This window comes from Triplophysa dalaica, chromosome 3 (genome assembly GCF_015846415.1).
Source record: "Triplophysa dalaica isolate WHDGS20190420 chromosome 3, ASM1584641v1, whole genome shotgun sequence".
In the NCBI taxonomy this organism is placed as follows: domain Eukaryota; kingdom Metazoa; phylum Chordata; class Actinopteri; order Cypriniformes; family Nemacheilidae; genus Triplophysa; species Triplophysa dalaica.
The window spans coordinates 25,389,565-25,408,666 of record NC_079544.1 but is presented as its reverse complement, the minus strand read 5'-3'; the positions used below and the strand labels follow the sequence as shown (position 1 = coordinate 25,408,666).

Below are 19,102 nucleotides of genomic sequence, written 5' to 3'. Positions count from 1 at the left end.
AATAAAATCATATCAAGAGTGTAAATTAATCATTATTCACTCATTATTCAACTCCAAAACCAACAAATGCCAAAAAACCGAGCACAAGTTCGGATGTTGTTCTTCTAAAACTCATCCGGTAGCCTGTACAGGATTTTATGAAATATTTCCCCTATCTCTCACACACGTGCCAGATATTTTGCCAGACATTTTATATCTTTATGTGACAGATATTTCACGGTTTTGAATATGTGATTGTTGTTTGTTTACATTTTTACTTTCGCAATATTTTTTGATAACACTGGTTGTGAAATGACACATGTGCAACGCTTGAATGGCAAATTTATTTGTCATCCGGCAATACATAATGTTTCATTAAAATGTTTGTACAAATATGTTTCTCTTTATCCTGTAAACAAATTTGCTGAATGTTTGAAAGGAGACCTGCCGTCTGTGAGGATTTGCACAAACCTGTTGTGCAACAGTTTGGATAGTGTGATGTTTGAGTGCATGTCAGGTGAATGTTGTCTTCGGTTTTATTCATTCATCTGCCTGTGCGCTCATATAAAAAAAGAAGTTGATATACGTCTTTTAAACGAACAAATGGAAAAGTCAACTTTTATGTACGTCTCAGAAGCATTCTTAAAATTATATTGAAGTATTGCTTGACTTGCATTGAGTAACATTACTCATACAGTAGAGAAGTCTTTAATACTGTTTTGAATGGTGTCTTATAAACTCACATGTTCAGGTTTGTAAAGGCTTGATAAAGCACAGAGACATTTGAGACACACAGACGTTGGTATAGTCATGTAGAGTTCATGGGGTTGATGGCTTGGGAACATTGGGAAACCAACAATAAATCACAGATCTAAAAACCAGGGGAGAGGTTACATAGAAAACACGATGAAAGTGTTTCAACCCTGTTGTGTTCACTGACTGATGTCTTTGTCCATTCTGTTGCTGATTGGTCAGATGAAGTGGTGTCGGTGTAAGTAGATGTGTTAAAATAGCTATTGTTGGCTACCTGGTCGACAAAGCCTAATTAACATGATCATCAACATTAATAATTAATGCCAAAGCGTGCTTACAATACAGCAATGCAGGACAATGAATAAAAACGCAAAATTTGATGGAATTTTTTTTAACATGAGCTTGATTTTGATTAAAAATATTTTCAAAATTGTAATATTTTGAGGTTAAAGAGATAATGTGTCTAATGTTCTCATTTCTCCAGTTATTTTACTGTTCAGAAATAGGTGTGCATTGACAGACACCTCATCAGAAACAGAATTATTGTGGCAGGTGTACACCTACACAAACACATGTCAATGGAAACATCTGAAACATCAAGCACAGCGCCCCCCGTCTTTATAATGTAATATCACATCTTCAATCTCGTGATGTTTTGGTCAGTGCTTAATGAGGCCTGTGTGTGTCTGCATATAGTTTTTACTTCCTATAATAATAGATAATAATATTAGAATAGTAACTAAATGAACAGCAGAAGCGAGTTTGAACAAAGTGAAGAAGTGTTAGAAAATATAGGTAATTTCTAATACAATACATCTACATTTTATGGCTAATTATGTATTACATATTTATATTATATTATATTATATCATATTGTAATATATATTATATGATATGATATTTCTAGTATAATCTTGATTAAATTTAAATCAGTTTTGTTTTAAAAGATTTAAAATGGTTTTTATTTTAGAAAACTCCTTACACTCCGTTAAACTCTTACTATATATGTTTTAACTGTAAATGTTTTCATTTAGAGTGTCATTTAGATCTCAAGGTTACATTGTGTCTGTGAACCTACTTGTACCGTAAATAAAAGTTTGACGTCAGTGACATAACTCACATTGAACAACGGCATGCAGAACATACCGACACACTAAAGTTCTCTGCACACGTGTTTTTGATGTCAGTAAAAGTGAGACTCCTCACATATATGAACCTGTGTCTTTATTAAGAAAATCACATCAGTTTATTTTAGCATTTGATATAGATTCACCAATTTCCACACAGTTTTTAAAGAATTTCTGACTGGATGTTAAGTGAAGTGTTCCAATCAGGTGTATGCTTATGTATTTGATGATAATGTGACATTTATATATAAAAAAAAATCAAACTTCTGGCCAACAAACTAAAAATCATGCAAATCCATAACAGCCACTCAAAACCCTGTCCATTTCAAAATGGAGATAAAAAATGAAGAAATAAAATATGAGCTCATTTAAAGATGTTGACTTAATTCCTTATTTAAAGCCTGAGGTTGTATCACAGAAAAATGGCATTGCAGCACATTTTGAAGAACATTTTCATGAGAACATTGAGAAACTTCGAGCATTTGGATTTCACCAGCCTGGACTGGCAGATCATTGCATTACTGACCACAGACACTGACTGTTATATCTCATCTCCAGTGATGTATCCTAGCAACTTCATAGCAACCATTTAAAACAGCATAGAAACTAAAATGTCAAACTAGCAAGGTTTTTTTTCTGATTTACGAAATCCAAAAAGTTTTAAGGTGGGCCATTACTGGAATGCTGTACGTTAAGTACATAAACACCTTCTGAGTCCGTCTGATTCTAAATTTTTCAATATGCAGTAGGCTAAATGTACAACCTTCTTTGACAGCTAAACCTCAAGAGAAGTTCATTGAACAAAAATACTTTAAATAGCACTTGTAGAGCTGCTTGGCATCAAGAGACATCTATTGGACATGACGAATCTAGCAGCCATCACCAGTGGTGGAAATGGCTGAGATTCACTGGGTGGACTCCAGTGAGGGACACATTTTACCGAGTGAGAGCGAGAGAGAGAGAGAGAGAGAGACATGATCTATTTTATTCAATCCAACCGTTCTTCCAGTGCAGCAGGTGGCGCTGCGGTCACACGAGCTCATCGCAGCAGCATCTCCCGGTTCCTCAAAATATCTCTCATCCGCACTCTGGTGATTTTGGATGTTGTCTGAGCTTCTATAACGGATGACAGTTATTCTTTAAATTCATTAATGCCTCAGAAGTGACCGGACTTCTGTAGCTCAGCAATATAAGGTGTCGTTAAAGGCGAGAAGATGTCGGCCAGCGCGGTTTATGTGTTGGATCTCAAGGGGAAGGTAAGATAACGGTTCACTAGCACCGCAGGCTAAAGCTAACCATTAGCAAACATGACGTGAGAGTATTTCAATATCAATTATAATTCCTGATTTAAAATATATTTACACGTTTCTGCTCGTCTGAAAGCAGTTACATTTATTGAATTAAAATAAATTAAATTGGTTGCGTAGCTGAGTATTGTTTGACGTTACCTTAATGATTAAATCGAAATTCAGTCCCTGAAAATTCAGTTACATTTTATACTAGTTTTGAGTATTTTTCATTTTATTTTCACATAAGTTAGAAGGTACGATAAATAAACGAATAAAAATATTTTCATGTGAATATTTAAAATGATTATTATTGTTTTGGAATTAAGAATTTTGACAAATATGAAGGGTTTGGAAACCCTTGTCCACCTGTCGTAAGTGTGGGAACGTTATAGTGACAGTAATACCATTGCACTGAATTATTGGCATTTACATGATATTCCAAGGTAGTTAAATATGTAGTATATTTACGGTCAAATGTAGACATAAATTGCAGTAAAGTTTTTCTTTTGCATTATATTTTTGGCGGATTGATTGCCATTTGTATAACCACAGTTTTACTACAAACACCTGTTTATTGAATCAAAACCATGCCTAATTTGGAGTAACCTTCCCATGCTTTAACTATACTAAGCATGTTTGATTACAATAGTTTTATTTATAGTAAAACCATGGTTCATTTTCGTGGTAAAAGAAACTCAACCTTTTACAAAGCTCTTATAGTTTAATCTGTTAATCTGTTCATTCCTGGCTCTGGTAACTATGGCTACTCTAGTGTTTTGGGGAAATATTCATGGTGGTCTAATGTCAGCTCTGACCCTCTGAACTGGGATCAGTTTTACTCCATTATATAAGTAAAGTAAGAAAACAGATTTTGTGACGGATTACAAAATTCTCTGCATTTGTTTTTGGAACGTTTTGGAATCAGAATTTATGCAGTAGAAGATGTTGAAGAAGGAAAGCTTGAGAACTTTGGGAACTACTTTTTTAATATTGAAAACGTTGAATTATGGTTGTTTATAAGTCACATGTGTTTTTCAGGTCCTGATCTGTCGTAATTATCGCGGTGATGTGGACATGTCAGAGATTGAGCATTTTATGAGCCTGCTGATGGATAAAGAGGAAGAGGGCACGCTGTCACCCATCCTGGCTCATGGAGGAGTGCGTTTCATGTGGATTAAACACAACAACTTGTATCGTATCCTCCCCCACACCATCTAACTGATCCTGAATGAGTTTTTACAGTGTAATTTGTTATTTGTTAGTGCTTAGTACTCTGATTTTTAAGTACCAATGGTACAGGAAAACGATTTATTCATTGGGTATTTTTGGGTATCACATTAAATAAAATTATGTGTATTTGCAATATGATGCTGAAAGAGCTAATCATTTTGATGAAAGTATGGTGCTTCTAGTGGAAAACGGAGCTTTAATAGGAAGAGTTTGCTTGATTTGTGTTTTTTAAACATATTTTCTTAACTTGCGAGCAAACAGTTGTTGCAACATCCAAAAAGAATGCTTGTGTTTCCTTGGTTTTTTCATTCCTCTACAAAATTGTGCAGGTTGGTTAGATCAGTTTTACGGTTTATTTTATGCTTAGTAAATTATTTAATCTTCAAAAACCAAAGCTTGAGAAATAAGTGCCCCGTTTTAGCCTCTGGGGCCTTTTAACATCTTTCTTATGATGAAGGATTTGTATAAAGGAGTGACTGTGTGTCTCAGGTGTTCTCAGAATACTTTAAGGAATTGGAGGAGGAGAGTATCAGAGATAACTTTGTCATTATCTACGAGCTGCTGGATGAACTCATGGACTTCGGTTACCCTCAAACAACTGACAGCAAGATCCTTCAGGAGTGAGTCCATTTTTACATCTTTATCCAAACCTTTCTTTTGCCCACCAGTGGATGTCAATCAAGAAAAACTGATGGAAAGTTATGATTGCCGTGCGCGTTTATCATTGCGTGTCGATACACAGATACATCACGCAGGAAGGTCACAAGCTGGACACCGGAGCTCCGCGGCCCCCCGCGACCGTAACCAATGCTGTCTCCTGGAGGTCAGAAGGCATCAAGTACAGGAAAAACGAGGTTTTCCTGGACGTCATCGAGTCTGTCAACCTCCTGGTATGTAATTAGAAACACAGCGTTAGAGCTGCTGAAAATAAACACAGGAATTTGTAATAACAAACAGGACGCAGGTCGCAGTAACGTCCATCCTATTGTGCTTTTGTTGTGTGAGGTGATAATGCTGCTTGTTTTCATTACAACATGAACGTTTCACCCAATTGGCTTGTACAGAATAGTTATTGTTTCAAACAGTGCCTGGAAAATGCTGAACTAATTTAGCTTGAACTTGGGTTCTCTCCTTTGCAACAGAATACAGTTTCAGAGCAACTAGATAAATGGAACTCTAAACAAAATCATTGGATTATGTGATAACCCATGTATAGATCCCTGAGATCAACCTATGTGTTCTATGTGAGTGACTTGTGGTTCTGATCTTTTTCCAGGTGAGCGCGAATGGTAACGTTCTTCGCAGCGAGATCGTCGGCTCTATAAAGATGAGAGTGTTTCTCTCGGGAATGCCAGAGCTACGTTTGGGTCTGAATGACAAGGTTTTGTTCGAGAACACTGGCCGTGAGTCGCTTTTAAATCTGGTTTCTCCTTACAGATGTCAGCACCGTATTCAGCTGTTTATATATTTATTTTACGTTGGTTTATAAAGAAATGTATCCAAAATATTTTACGGTGGATTCTTCTGATGCATTGTGTTTTTATGATTCGACTCGTCTTTCTGTCTTCAGGTGGTAAGAGTAAATCTGTGGAGCTGGAGGACGTGAAGTTTCACCAGTGTGTGCGTCTGTCTCGTTTTGAGAACGATCGCACTATCTCCTTCATCCCTCCAGACGGAGAATTTGAGCTGATGTCATACCGCCTAAACACGCATGTGTGTGTCTCCGTCTTTCAAACACATGAATGTTATCAGTAAACAGTTAAAGCGTCCATTGCTTGATTCCGTTTCTGCTTCTGATTGATTGTGTTTTAATGTCCTGTTTGAACAGGTGAAGCCTCTGATCTGGATCGAGTCTGTGATTGAGAAACATTCACACAGCAGAATCGAGTACATGATCAAAGTGAGAACACACACCTTACTTCATCTGTATATGAGCTCAAAAACCTTGTCTCACACTCGCTCCTGTGTGTTTCTTCAGGCCAAGTCTCAGTTTAAGCGACGTTCCACCGCCAATAATGTGGAGATTCACATTCCTGTCCCGACTGATGCCGACTCGCCCAAGTTCAAGACCACCGTGGGAAGTGTGAAGTGGGTGCCGGAGAACAGTGAGATAGTTTGGTCCATCAAGTCTTTCCCTGTAAGAACACACTCGCACACACATATTCAGAGTCTTGTTTGCTTGTAATATACACACAAACCCCCAGCTGATGGTATGTGTGGATCTATCGATCTCAGGGGGGAAAGGAGTACCTGATGAGAGCTCATTTTGGGCTTCCCAGCGTGGAAGCTGAAGACAAGGAAGGCAAACCACCAATCAGTGTGAAGTTTGAGATTCCTTATTTCACCACATCTGGAATTCAGGTACTGTTCCCTTCAAATCTCTCTTTTGATACGCTTTTTTGTGTATGTGAAAAGCAGACCGTGCCCTCATTTCAGAAAACACATGCAAACTATAGAATAACTATGGCCTGGTTTCACAGACAAGGCTTAGCTTAACCCAGGACTATGCCTTTGTTAAATCAGGATATTTAAGTAGATTTTATTAAAATGCCTGAGATAAAATATTACTGGTGTGCAGCTTGAGACAAAACTGGCAATGGCAATGACAATGACATATTTTACGATATGTCAGGGCAATTGATTTTCACTTAAAGTCGGCATCAAAAGGAATTAAGGATTGTCTATGATCCCCCATATCGTGACGTATACCCGAGTGAAACAACTTCTGAATTGAGAAAATAATGTAGGGCGGGTCTTGATTTCATCCAGCCACGACTGATTGTATAGTTAAAAGGTGAAAGATTTGAACGCCAGTTTGCAGTCTGTTGTGTTTGCAAAAAAATGGTGTTTATTATACACATAATTGTACACCTTCAGTTCAGAAGGTTTTTTTAAGATTGTGAGAAACATTTCAGTTAAGTGACCCTAAACGTTTGACTGGTAGTATGTATGTGTTTAAATGAAGAAGTGATATAAGTTTATGGATAATTGAGATGTTGTTAAATCATGCCTGATGTAATTTACTCTCTCCGGCCATTTCTGTCTTTCTGTTGTGCGACAGAATAAGTGCTGTTTGGTGTTAGCAACCATATCTACCGGCGGAATTTTTCCTTTTTTTCATCAGGAATGCCATTCCTTAGCCTAAGTTTTTAATTATCTCTAAATTTGTACTGTAGTATCATTTAACCAGTATTTGGTCTTTGTTTGGTTAAAATGTTACAGCTGCTCATAAGAACAAAAAGCCTAGATGTCCTGTTGTTGTATCTTCATGTTTCTGACACCAGGTGGCGCTACTGACTGTTTCTTTAATGTTTAATGTAGTAGTTTTTTTCCCTGGGTGCTGTAAACCTGTTTCTCGGACAGCGAGTGCTCTTTTATTGTGTCTGATCAATAGATGGCACTACAGATCTGCTTGTTTTACAGACTGTGTCATTGAAAGTTGATCAGACTGTTGAAAGACAGTGTTGTTGAAGCAATAAGACATTCACAGAAAACCATGCATTGCAAGATTTAGAAATGTATTGTGACTCTTTTGTACCCTTTGAACAGAAAAAGAAAGTAGTTTATTTATAATGCAGTGAACTCCACAATCCATATTCATATAAAACGAAAAAATAATCACTTTTTTACGTTCTTAAATCTGGATTGTGTGTATTATAATCAACCGTGTCGTCTGCACTTCATGTGGCTCATATTGACGCATTTGTACTAGTGATTATGACCAGGATTTTTTTATGTGATGTGCCATAGCTCTGGTGTTGAGGGATCCGCATCTTCATGACAAGCATTGAAATTCAACTGCCTTTCTTTCTTTACTGGTGCACATGCCATGGAATGCCATGGAACATGTCAATATACAGTACACTTTCATGAAATTATCAGTCAAAACATTTTGAAGAGAATCTGCATTTCATTTTTGTTTTTCCGGGTAGCATGTATATTTTTGCTTCATTTAACAGTTAAATGTAAACCCTGTGTTTGTGTGTGTGTTGTGGCTTTGATGCTGTGATCCAGACGCTGGCTGACGGTCAAAGGCTGGACAGACACAACTCATGAAACACAATGAATCATGTGTTTTAGCAGACGCTGTGTTTATTTGTTAGGGTCAGCTGTGTGTCGTTCCGTGTGTTTGTGTTCTGAAGCGTCAGCAGTTTATGAAGGCGGGCAGAACAGAATGGGACTGCCGATTGATTTGAATGCTTTCTTAAACACGCATACAGGCCCTTCACATTTAAATGAGTCTCACTGGATTTAAGTCTTTTATCATTTACTTGATTTAGTGTTTTCTGTGCTTCAGTTTCACGCGTGCAATGTTGGTGTTGATACGCTAAGAATAAAGGCAAGTGTTCTTCTGAGCATCTCTCTTGCCCTTCTCAATCAGGAGGTAAAGTTCAAGAGTTTGATTCCTCTGAATGAGAAATGTTTCCCTTTAAGAGATCTGAGTATGTGGCATGATTAGAACTACACACATGTTATGTTTGTCTGCCATAGAAGAACCATTTTTGGTTCCACAAAGAACCATTCAGTCAAAGTTTCTTGGAGTGACTCCGAATAGTCGATGCTTTGATAGGAGGAGCCTGATTCGACTACCAATCTCATAGTCGAATCTTTGCAGAGTTGTTATGCAATGGGGATCATGTCATATTGGTTAGAGGGTCAGTGGTGTAGCAGACGGGCACTGCTCCGCTAAAAATATTATTTATGATCCCTATGACCCAGTGCAGAATCGCATGCCTCCGCGTCTTCTGTGCTGTGAGACCGGTAAAGAGAAGCAGCTTGTTCCGCACGCACCCACCCACAGATGACTCGCAAATGAATGTGTTCAACTTTTCTAAACATTTGTCACTTACTGAATTTTTGGGCATATAAATATGAATTAACACTTTGTCTGTAAATGCACGTGGTTTGTTACTTAGACTAATCGTTACACGGAATGATTAAAGTAATCTTACCAAAATCACTGCATATAGCAAGCACGGTGCAGACTTTCAGAACTTGTCATTCTCTTCACTGAAAGCAAGTGTGTGTGTCAGGAGGACAGAGAAAGAATGCGCCGGAAAATTGGTGAAATGGACTTTTTGACTGTTTAAATGAAATGCAGGGGAACATATGGAACCTCATGCTTTATTGCATTCCTCCTTTACTTTCGGTAAATAAAGTCACTTTATTGGTAGTTCATTGCTAATGAATGTGCTATATTCCCGTTTGTAAAAAGTAATTCATTATCATCGAGTAGTTTTGAAAATAGTTTTGAGGCGAGATCTGGTCTAGTATTGTGTGGCACAGCATTGTTACATGATGTTTAAGGGAAATATCCATTCATTTTACTTTTTGTGGCTTGTGTTTTGAATATGAAGAGTTTGGTTCCAAAATTAGATAACTCAGTTTTAAAATGTTTTCAAAAATCATGTTTTTTATGTTTTAGTGTAATAGTTTGCTGTATTTTTTATATGTTATTATGGCTTAAATCAAAACAAACCAACTGCAGTTTGATTCATAGAATGCACAATAAAAAAAAGAGTTCCTTCATTTTGGAACCAAACTCTTCATATGTTCCCCTGCATTTCATACATTTTACCTAAACACTTTTATTTTGCACATTGCGTCATAAATCTGGCGTGTTTCGTTGTTTATTATTATTTATTATAAAGGTACATTCTGTAGTTGTTGTATATTCAACGTGCCTTTCGACTATCCGTCGACTACAGGCGAGACGTGACAATAATGATTCGACTTTGTCGAGTCCTTTGTCAAATCCTTTGTCGAGGACACACCTAAATGGTTCTGAGGAACCTCTTTTTGCCACAAAGAACCTTTTGTGAAACATAGAGGTTCTTCAGATGTTAAATGTTGTTTATGGAACCAAAAGTTTGTTCTAAGGCATCAAAGAACATTTTGAAGAATCTTTTTGTATGTGTATGCGTGTACATATTTTTAAGTAGATGCTGATTTAGAAAAATATTCCAGGTTTAAAGCTATAAAAAAATGCTGGTTCTTGGCTTGTTGTTGCGTAAATATTTTTTTTGTAAGTGTTACTATACATGGAGTATTCCTTTAATACCTTTAACTCCTATCACACTCGCATCGCTTGACATTCAGTCTTTCTCTTTAACCCACAAACCAAAGAAACAATAAAGTCTGCAGGCCATACACGCTTAAATAACAGACTGCCGTGACATACAGACACATCAGGCAAATTACAGAGAATGCAAGAAAAAAACATAAATACGGAGTTTTGGGAAAACGCGAGAGATCTGATGTTGAAAACTGCAGTTTTCTGTCGCTCGAGGTCATATGGCTGAACTCTGTGTGCCCTGCACGCAGAATGAAAACGGCTTCAGTAAAAGAATCCATTATTTTGAAAGAGGAAAATTTGACTGGACGGCTTGATTTCCTCTGTTCAATAGTAAGTTAAACAGCCCACACGGATATAAACGACAAATGTTTCTGAAAACTCAATTTGCTCCTCACAGTGAGGATGTTTCGGCAAAATGATGAGGGTAAATCAGTCGTACGTCAAATCGAATTAAATGCTTAACTTATACGCCATTTCCTCTCTAATTTTTTGCCGTTTTCATTGGCTGCTTCTCGTCTGCCCCGCAGCTGTCGGACAGCATCTTATTTCCCCCAAATGTCTTGTGCTCAATTACAGCTTTAGGGAACGTTAAACGTGTGCAGTAAATCAAGATGTATCAGAAATCTGCCGCATCACATCCATCCCAGCGGGCTTCAGTTTGAGATGTGTAAAATATGAATGCTTTAATGTCTTAAGGTCTTTGAGGTGGGGTCACAACTCTGCGGTGAACTTGTTTTGACTGTCGCGTTCCCGTGAGAGAGACAGTCTGAATGTTGACCTGCTCTGAAACCTCAGGAAGGCTTTGATAACCTCTCCCTGCCGCCCAGCCCGGGTTTGATACGCCAGCGCTGTCTCCAGCCCTGAAACAAACTCATCGGTGCCAGGCGTCAGGTCCCCTGAGATCAGTGCCGCCCGCTGATGGAGGGACAGTCTCACGCTCATGATCCAGCCAGCGGTGTGGTCAGGCCTCGGGCCGTTTGTCTGAGACTGGCCAACCACAATCTGATCTGCAGTCTGTCTCAGGGGACCGGACAGTCTGTCAGACGCTGGCGTAGAGAATCCCATGTGTTGACCATTACAAGTGCCCAGTCACAGTCACAAATAGACGGATGCGTACTCTTACAAGTGTGCTATTTTTAACGTGTATGGTTTTATGTGAAAACAGAAATACTTTTCCCAGCATTGGATATAATTATGATTTGATGAACAGCCACTTGTGTAATCTTCAATTGTGAGCTTCTGTCTTTACTCTTGCGTTTCTGAAATATGTGTGATTTAAACGTGACTTCATGTTTGGAGATCATGCGGTTGGCAGATTCTATGACGTGTTTAACAATTTTTCAGAACTATAATTTATATCAGTAAATAAAACTGTGTTAATAATTTCAGTCGAGGCCAGCATCTCTAGTGTCACATTAAAAGGCCCTAAAGTTATAATTGTTTATAATATAACTGCCTAAAAAATGGTATTTTCACTTAGGCGACCAACCAAAATACACAAGCTCTCTGTTTACCGTATACAAGCTTCCGTGTGCAATCCCCTCATGCTTGTTTGTTTGTAAGCAGGTAACCCTGTGAGAGCTGAGTCGGCTGCTGTAATGGTTTCTCGTTGCGCAAAAGTCCGGCTGTGAGCTCACACATGCTGATTTAACAAAAGACCGGCGTGAAGAGAAACCACTGACCACAAGATCTAAGCGATACACACACATCAGCACTAAAGCCATCACGTTGCATTGTGTGGATTTCATCCTTAAAGGTCCCATTCTTTTGCTGTTTTAGAGGCTTTGATTATGTTTTTGGGGTGTTTATCAATGGATGTTCATGTTCTAGTTAAAAAAAAACTTTATATTTCACATATTTCCAGTCTATTGTTCACTACTGTCCCTCTTCCCACAAAACGACTGGATTTCTTCCGGCCTATATAAAGTCCCTCCTTCTGAAACACTCTGATTGGTAAAGCTGACCAGGTCTGTCATGATTGGGTCCCCCCTTAGTGCGTGTGTGTGAAGATGTCCCAGCTTCCGCTTCTCAGGCTGTTGTGATTGGTCGGTCCCCCTCTCGCACGTGTATTCATAAAACTTCGGCTTTTAGCACTAAACTGTAACAATTGCGTCAACTTCACTTCATCAGTTAAAAACATGCGGATCGATCGAACTGAAACGGAGGTCTGCTGGTACATGTGCAAATGTCAGTCTTTGTTAGAGATCGCAATTTATTTCCTACTATGGCGAGGGGAAGGACGCCAGACTGATTGGCATCTTCTCTTTGGAAGTCTGCCATTTTTTTGGCATATTCCTTTGGGCGGAGGTTAATAAAAGCACTCGGAATAGTGACATCATGGACCCGGGAAGTAGAGGGCTGTAGTACGATCCAGCCGTTCTCTGTAGTCCTTGAAAAGAGACAATATCTAGCTTGGCAATGAACTTTGTGCTTCATCATTTTGCATGTATTGTTTATGGTCTAACAGCAACATTACACATTAACTAAATGTTGAATAATGTGATCAAGGGGAATGTGGCCTTTTTAACGTTTGCACAGTCAAGAGCTAGAGTTTATTTTTTATAAATCCCGATATGTGATCGGACAATTGAGTATCCAGAGGTCAATGCCCAGTACATATGCATTGTTTAGATACACACAAAAAAAAGGAAAGTTGGAAACTATGTTTTGCATTGAAACAATTTTATTCAATTGTTTGAAAAGCTTTTATCACCTCCAGGGAACAAGTTTACGATGTTAATATTTTTATTCTTAATGTTAATGCATAAGTAGCATGTTTTCTCAAATGAAAGAGGAAAAAATCAATTATGGTTGCTTTTCAATATTACCGGGTGTATATACACATCTGGTTCAATCATCATTAGAAAAATTGTATATGACAATGAGTGCATGTGTTACCCCGATTATGCATAAGAAGCACAAGTCATGTAATAGTGACAAACGTTTTTCTTTTATCGGGGAAAGCACATATACGGCGTAAGCAAAATTTGCTCCGCAGAGTTAGTTTTTTCAACATTACTCCGATTTATCGATGCATGTAAACTGCACCCAAGAAACCTGGCAAGTCTCAAACTTCCATGTCAATGCAGTTTTTCGAACAGTTGAAGACTGTTTAAGCTGCTTTTTGATAGAAATCTGTTTATTTTACGCATGTAAACTGACTAAATATTTACTTTATAGTGTTTATATTGTATTGCGGTATTGTGAATGGTATTTTTTAGGGCTATTTAACAATTAATCGCACAGAAAAGTTTGTGTTTACATGGTGTGCACTGTGAATATTTTTTATTTATTTATAAACACATACACTTACACATACATGTAAATATGAGGAAATATTTGCATGTATAAATTAATATTTATATAAAATTAAATTATACATACAATTGTATTACTTATTTCAATGTATGCGTATGTGTTTAGAAATACAAAATAATATTCACAGGGCACAGACATGTATTATGTTAACACTAACTTTTATTCTGGAACAACCCTACTATTTTTTCAGAATGCTGCAATATAAATATAAATGTAATAACTGTAAAATTGGCATGTTATGACTTTGTGCATGTTTTGTAGTTCAGTCATGTTTACAGTGAGTTTTTGGAGTGTTTTGTTGTTTTTGATGTGTACATTAAACTGCACATTAGATTTCGAATTCAAAATTGAGCAATGTGAAACTAGCCGGATGGGACATTCAAGTTATCATTTTGACAAAGTCTGTATTTGTTTATAAGATATCTGTTAATAAAGCAAACAAGTTCACAACTGAGGTTAAACGCTTTGTGTCAGTTCTGTTTGACTGAAGACAAAATATATAAAAATATTCAAATATAGACCGTTTCACTGTACTCATCAAGAGCATCACATAAACACAACCAAAACAACATTCAATTGCTACATTTACACAAAACAAACATCGTACAGAAGCTGACGTTAAACTACATTTAGACCTTTACAGTCTGTCCATCTCTTCACGCTCCGGCCCGCCCGGCTCTACACCGATGGTGGCCCGGTGAGTTTGTGTGAGCGGCACCCAAGAGTGACACATTACCGGCCCACGATCGCCAGAGCGCTTCTGAAAATACCCGCGTGGGAGGACAGCAGGGTTGTCCTTAAGTTTATTTGAAGTGACTTCGTCGAAATGCTCTTTTGTAGAACATCTCTTATTTTCGTGCGAGTCTCTGCTTCTATTTTGCATCTGAAGGAGTGTATTTTTGAACGTTGAGACAGGGAGGTTTTCTGTCTTAGAGAATAGAGTCTGCAATTAGAACAAAGATTAAAACCTTAACAAACAAAGCTACAGTAGATGGACAATACTACAGTACTATAATTCAATACGCCTAAATCAAAATGTCCACCCTGTTGCAGGCAGCGCTCGTCCACCCGTCTGGCCGTCTTCCATTGTTTGGACGAAGGTGTAACAACAGCAGAAAGTGTTAAAGAGTGTATTAAAATAGAAAATGCCATGTTCTTGTTCACTTCTGGGTATTGGGGATTCGAGCGGCTCTTACAAAACGTGATTGTGCTCTTTCAGCATGTTTGGAACAGTTGTGCAAATGCTCTGTTGTGAACAGTGATGCAAGGCCGGCCTTACAGATACAACGCTTGACGCAACACCGCTGCCCGGAGTAAGGTGCCATTTCCCCAATCTCACTTCTTCATGTGCTTCCGGCTTTAAAGTTCTACTCAGCCACTTTCCCAAGCTCGGTTGCCCGTGTACCCGGCTGTGACCTTCATCCAGATGCCCTGAGGGGACCTCACGAGACACTGATGTCTAAAATCTAAACTTACCTACAACTATCAATTCTTCTATTGCAGAACATGTGGATTGAATGAATTCACCCACAATGCATTGCATGACATCATAATGATGCGTTCTCTGTTTTGACAGGTGCGTTACCTGAAGATCATTGAGAAGAGCGGATATCAGGCCCTGCCTTGGGTTCGCTACATCACCCAGAACGGGGGTACGTTTGTTCCTCACGTCTTATGTTTTCTGTCTTCATGTGTTTACAGCATTGCAGGTATTTGGCAATAATTAAGCAATGCGGTAAAGAACGATGGGAGATCAGTTTGTGAGTGCGGAGGTGACATTTTTCTATGAAAAGAGAAGCGTGCAGAGGTGGTGAAATCATTCTAAAAATAGAAACACTGGTACAGTATGTTGTTTCTGCAGATTTAAGCCGTCCAAGCACTTTTGTTGGGACGCAGATTTGTTGGGGGCATGTTATCCGATTTAAGAGATAGATCAGTTTTACAAGATGAATTCTGGTTCTTTTTGTCTGGACTAGAAAAGGAAAAAGATACTTTTAGTGCTGGTTCACTCAGTCTTCATACTTGCATTTTTAACCTAGAACCTAAAAACAGAAAGATCACAACCCATTTAATCAGCTTTTATCATATGTACTGAGCAATGCAGTGTGTTGAGCAAAATGTGCTTTTAACTAGCCAAGAGCTCGAGATGGGCTCATAAAATGTTTGAAGGAGTCAAAACAGTTTCTGGAGTTCCTCTTATGTTTGCACAAATGCAGATCCATTAAACTTTCTTTATATGTCATTTAATCATGTGATAGTTGTGTTCAGATGGCATCGCTTTCTCAAATGAAGTGATCCATCAGAAAAATCGCAACGGAGTTTGTTTTAAAGGTCCAGTGAATGACATTTAGCGTCATCTAGTGGTGAGGTTGCAAATAGCAACCAATGGCTCACTTCACCCCTCCCCCCTTATTTTTGAAGCCCTACTGTGGCTTAAACAGGACAAAGATGTCGTCACTTCTTTACTTCTATGCCTAAGGAGATGACATATTCACGAAATGCGCTATGTAGAGCAGTGTGTCCGTTTAGGGCTACTGTAGAAACAACATGGAGAATTCCATGCAAGAGGACCTGTGGTGTAGGTAGATAGAATTTGACAATTCTAAGATAATAAAATCGGTAGGTTTTATTATATAAGGTCTTGATAAACCTCTTAACACATAGTTATGTATATTATATTGCTTTTCTGTCAATAGATCCTCCAAAAAAATCCACGCTGTCCTTTTAATCGATCAAATCTGTCAAGTGTGAACACACCCTCATTCGGTCATACTGACTGTTATTGACTGATTGAGGTTTTGATTGTGTTGTGAAGGGTGTGGAGAGAAAGTTCAGCTGTCATTAAATTAACTTTTCTGCTGTGTTTTCCTGTGCTTCTGTGCATTTAATTAAAGCTCTGCTCATTTCCTTCTGTTTTACAGACTATCAGCTGCGGACGCAGTAAATAAACTGCATTACTGCTGAGCATCACGGGTCTCTCTTTCTCTTTCTCTCACTCTCTCTGCTGTGCCTAGGCTAGACACTCATCTGCAGTATTGACAACATTTTAGTGATCTGTGAAATACAGCACGTGATGAGTTGCACCTTTGCAGTTTTACTTAATTTGTATTTTTTCATATATAAATGAAACGACCAAGAAAATAGAAGAGCATCTCTTGAAAATATTTCATCCCAAAAACTGAAAAAAATCTGAAAGTATGTCTTGTATTAAGAAAATGAAATCTCAGCGGTGAAACAAGATTTTCATTGCTATATCTCACTGAATCATTAATGAAATAAATTAGCTAGAGAATAAACAATATCACAAGGAAACAATAACCAATCTTACACTGGGTTCACACCAAACGCAAGTCAATGCAAAGACTCGTATAGACACAACTTGCAGCAGGCGATTTTAAATATTTGTCAGATCGCGTCACTCAAGCAAAAATAAGTAACTTTTTTTAAAGAGCGTGGAACCCGATTGTTCGCATTTGGTGTGAACCCAGCATTAGTTTTCTTTATGTGAAACAGTATTATTGGTATTTTTTTATTATTGTATGCGTTTTGATGTGGATTTATTTAAATTCTGAGTTTCATCACACATTTCTGGATTTGTTTCTAATACTGCGGATGGGTGTGTTCTACTGTGGCCTGATGGGACGCAGAATGGTGTTGTCATGGACCAGTCATGTGTGTCTATGTGTGTTTGACAGTATACAGATATTACATGTCACGTGAACAAAACCGTTGTCACTCAGCATCAACGGAAATGTGTTCGATCTCCTGCATGTCACATTTCAGATCAACATGTTTCCATACTGTAAATGCTTCTTCTTTTAGAACACAGAAATTTTTGTTTGTTTGTTTATCTAGCAGTATAGACAACAGTCATGAGGTCAAATGTATTAAAGTCAATGCGTCAATACACAGGTTTTGCATTTGTTTTGGTAGCACTTTATGGCTCGACATCATTTTAGTCAGTTTTCATGACAGGCCGTGATTCCTGCACATTAAGGGTCTTTTGGTTGCGAGTTTTCTTTGGATTTATTTGATGTTTGTGTGTTTGTAACTCACTATTATTTGTTACAGTCGCAGTACCTCGTGTAAGTTTACTACACTGCAGAAATGCAGGACATGATCTCTACACAACTATTCCAAACTCAAATCACAAGTCAACCATGGTGCCATTTACAACACAAGACAGCTAGATGTATTATAATATATTGTGTTGATTTGCCTTTAAAATATGGAATGTGAGGGTTACCATTTATACCATGGAGCTGAAATGTGACATCAAACCATTTCACTCAAAATCTTCCTCTATCTCCTGGGAGTCATAATTCATCTCTCTGTACTTCAAACATCATAAAGCATCTGTTTACAAAATAATCCATTGGCTCTGTCTTCTTATTTAAAGTTGTGTGAATCTTATTTTACATGCATAAATAAATTGTACTGACATAAATGGTTTTAAATCTGTATCGCTATTTTAGACTATCCATCAAAATTATAAACCTTTAGAAACTATGAAATGTTAGATATATGTTAATTTTTTGTTGTTAAAATCACTTTCTTGCGAAAAAACAGTAACTGCAATGTTGAAAGCCTTTTATTATCATTATGCTACAAATCCCCAGGAGTAAAAAACAATAACCGAGATTTCTGTTGCGTCCCCACCTTCTTCAGAACGTGTGACAGCACATGCTTCATGTCTATGTGCAGATAAATACACAAACATCGCGTGTAGTGGATTAAAAGCGTCTTTTGTAAATACATTTTATGGGCTTCCTCTGTGTGGGATGTTGTTCAACGAGTTCATGCTTTCTCAGTCTCTTGATTCCTGCCTGTGAAATTGTTCATCAGGTTTGGTTCTTGAGTTCATCCCAGCAGGTTTTCAGATCCCGGCCTATTGAATTTACTCATCCATTCATTAGGATCTCATTGTTCACGTTCTATGAAGTTCAGGACGTTCTTGACAAGCACGTAACTCACGCATTTCAAACACGTCATGTGTCGGATGCAAAAGTTTTATTTACTTAAAGCAATTCTTTGTTTTTTTCCTAATAGTTCCATTACTCTGCATTCACTTTGTTATAAAATTAAACAGACACATTTAAAGAAAAAACAGTAAAATACAGTTGATCAAATGTAAAGTGCTTGACGTTTTTGATTGACAGGTCTTGACTGTTCTGAGTAATGTCCTGAGATCTCGCTTAATGAAAAGACGTCTCCTAGAATTCTGTGTTTGTAGGCTTTGTTGTCATTAAACATTAAAAAAAAACTTTCATATTTGGAACACAACACCAACTAGGTTGTTTATGTATTTTTTACTATGGACATGTGTAATT

General features: G+C 37.8%; 1 protein-coding gene across 1 annotated transcript; it reads left to right on the top strand.

The window, feature by feature from the left end:
* The first annotated feature begins 2,894 nt into the window (after nt 1-2,894).
* Nucleotides 2,895-18,143, top strand: ap1m1 (adaptor related protein complex 1 subunit mu 1). The gene is made up of 12 exons (XM_056743355.1): nt 2,895-3,115; nt 4,187-4,343; nt 4,640-4,707; nt 4,868-4,998; nt 5,121-5,268; nt 5,655-5,781; nt 5,949-6,091; nt 6,207-6,278; nt 6,357-6,515; nt 6,614-6,739; nt 15,349-15,424; nt 16,694-18,143. Exons 1-12 carry the CDS (start codon nt 3,074-3,076, stop codon nt 16,714-16,716), a joined length of 1,272 nt encoding a protein of 423 aa, XP_056599333.1. The 5' UTR covers nt 2,895-3,073; the 3' UTR covers nt 16,717-18,143.
* Nucleotides 18,144-19,102: the final 959 nt, after the last annotated feature.

What these genes read in the sequence shown, in the direction of transcription:
- ap1m1 (XM_056743355.1), top strand. Translation starts at nt 3,074, where the DNA reads ATGTCGGCCAGCGCGGTTTATGTGTTGGATCTCAAGGGGAAG. An exon ending in TAAACACAACAACTTGTATC is followed by an intron (nt 4,344 to 4,639) that starts GTATCCTCCCCC and finishes GCGAGCAAACAG; the next exon opens with TTGTTGCAACATCCAAAAAG. An exon ending in TTTGTTCGAGAACACTGGCC is followed by an intron (nt 5,782 to 5,948) that starts GTGAGTCGCTTT and finishes TTCTGTCTTCAG; the next exon opens with GTGGTAAGAGTAAATCTGTG.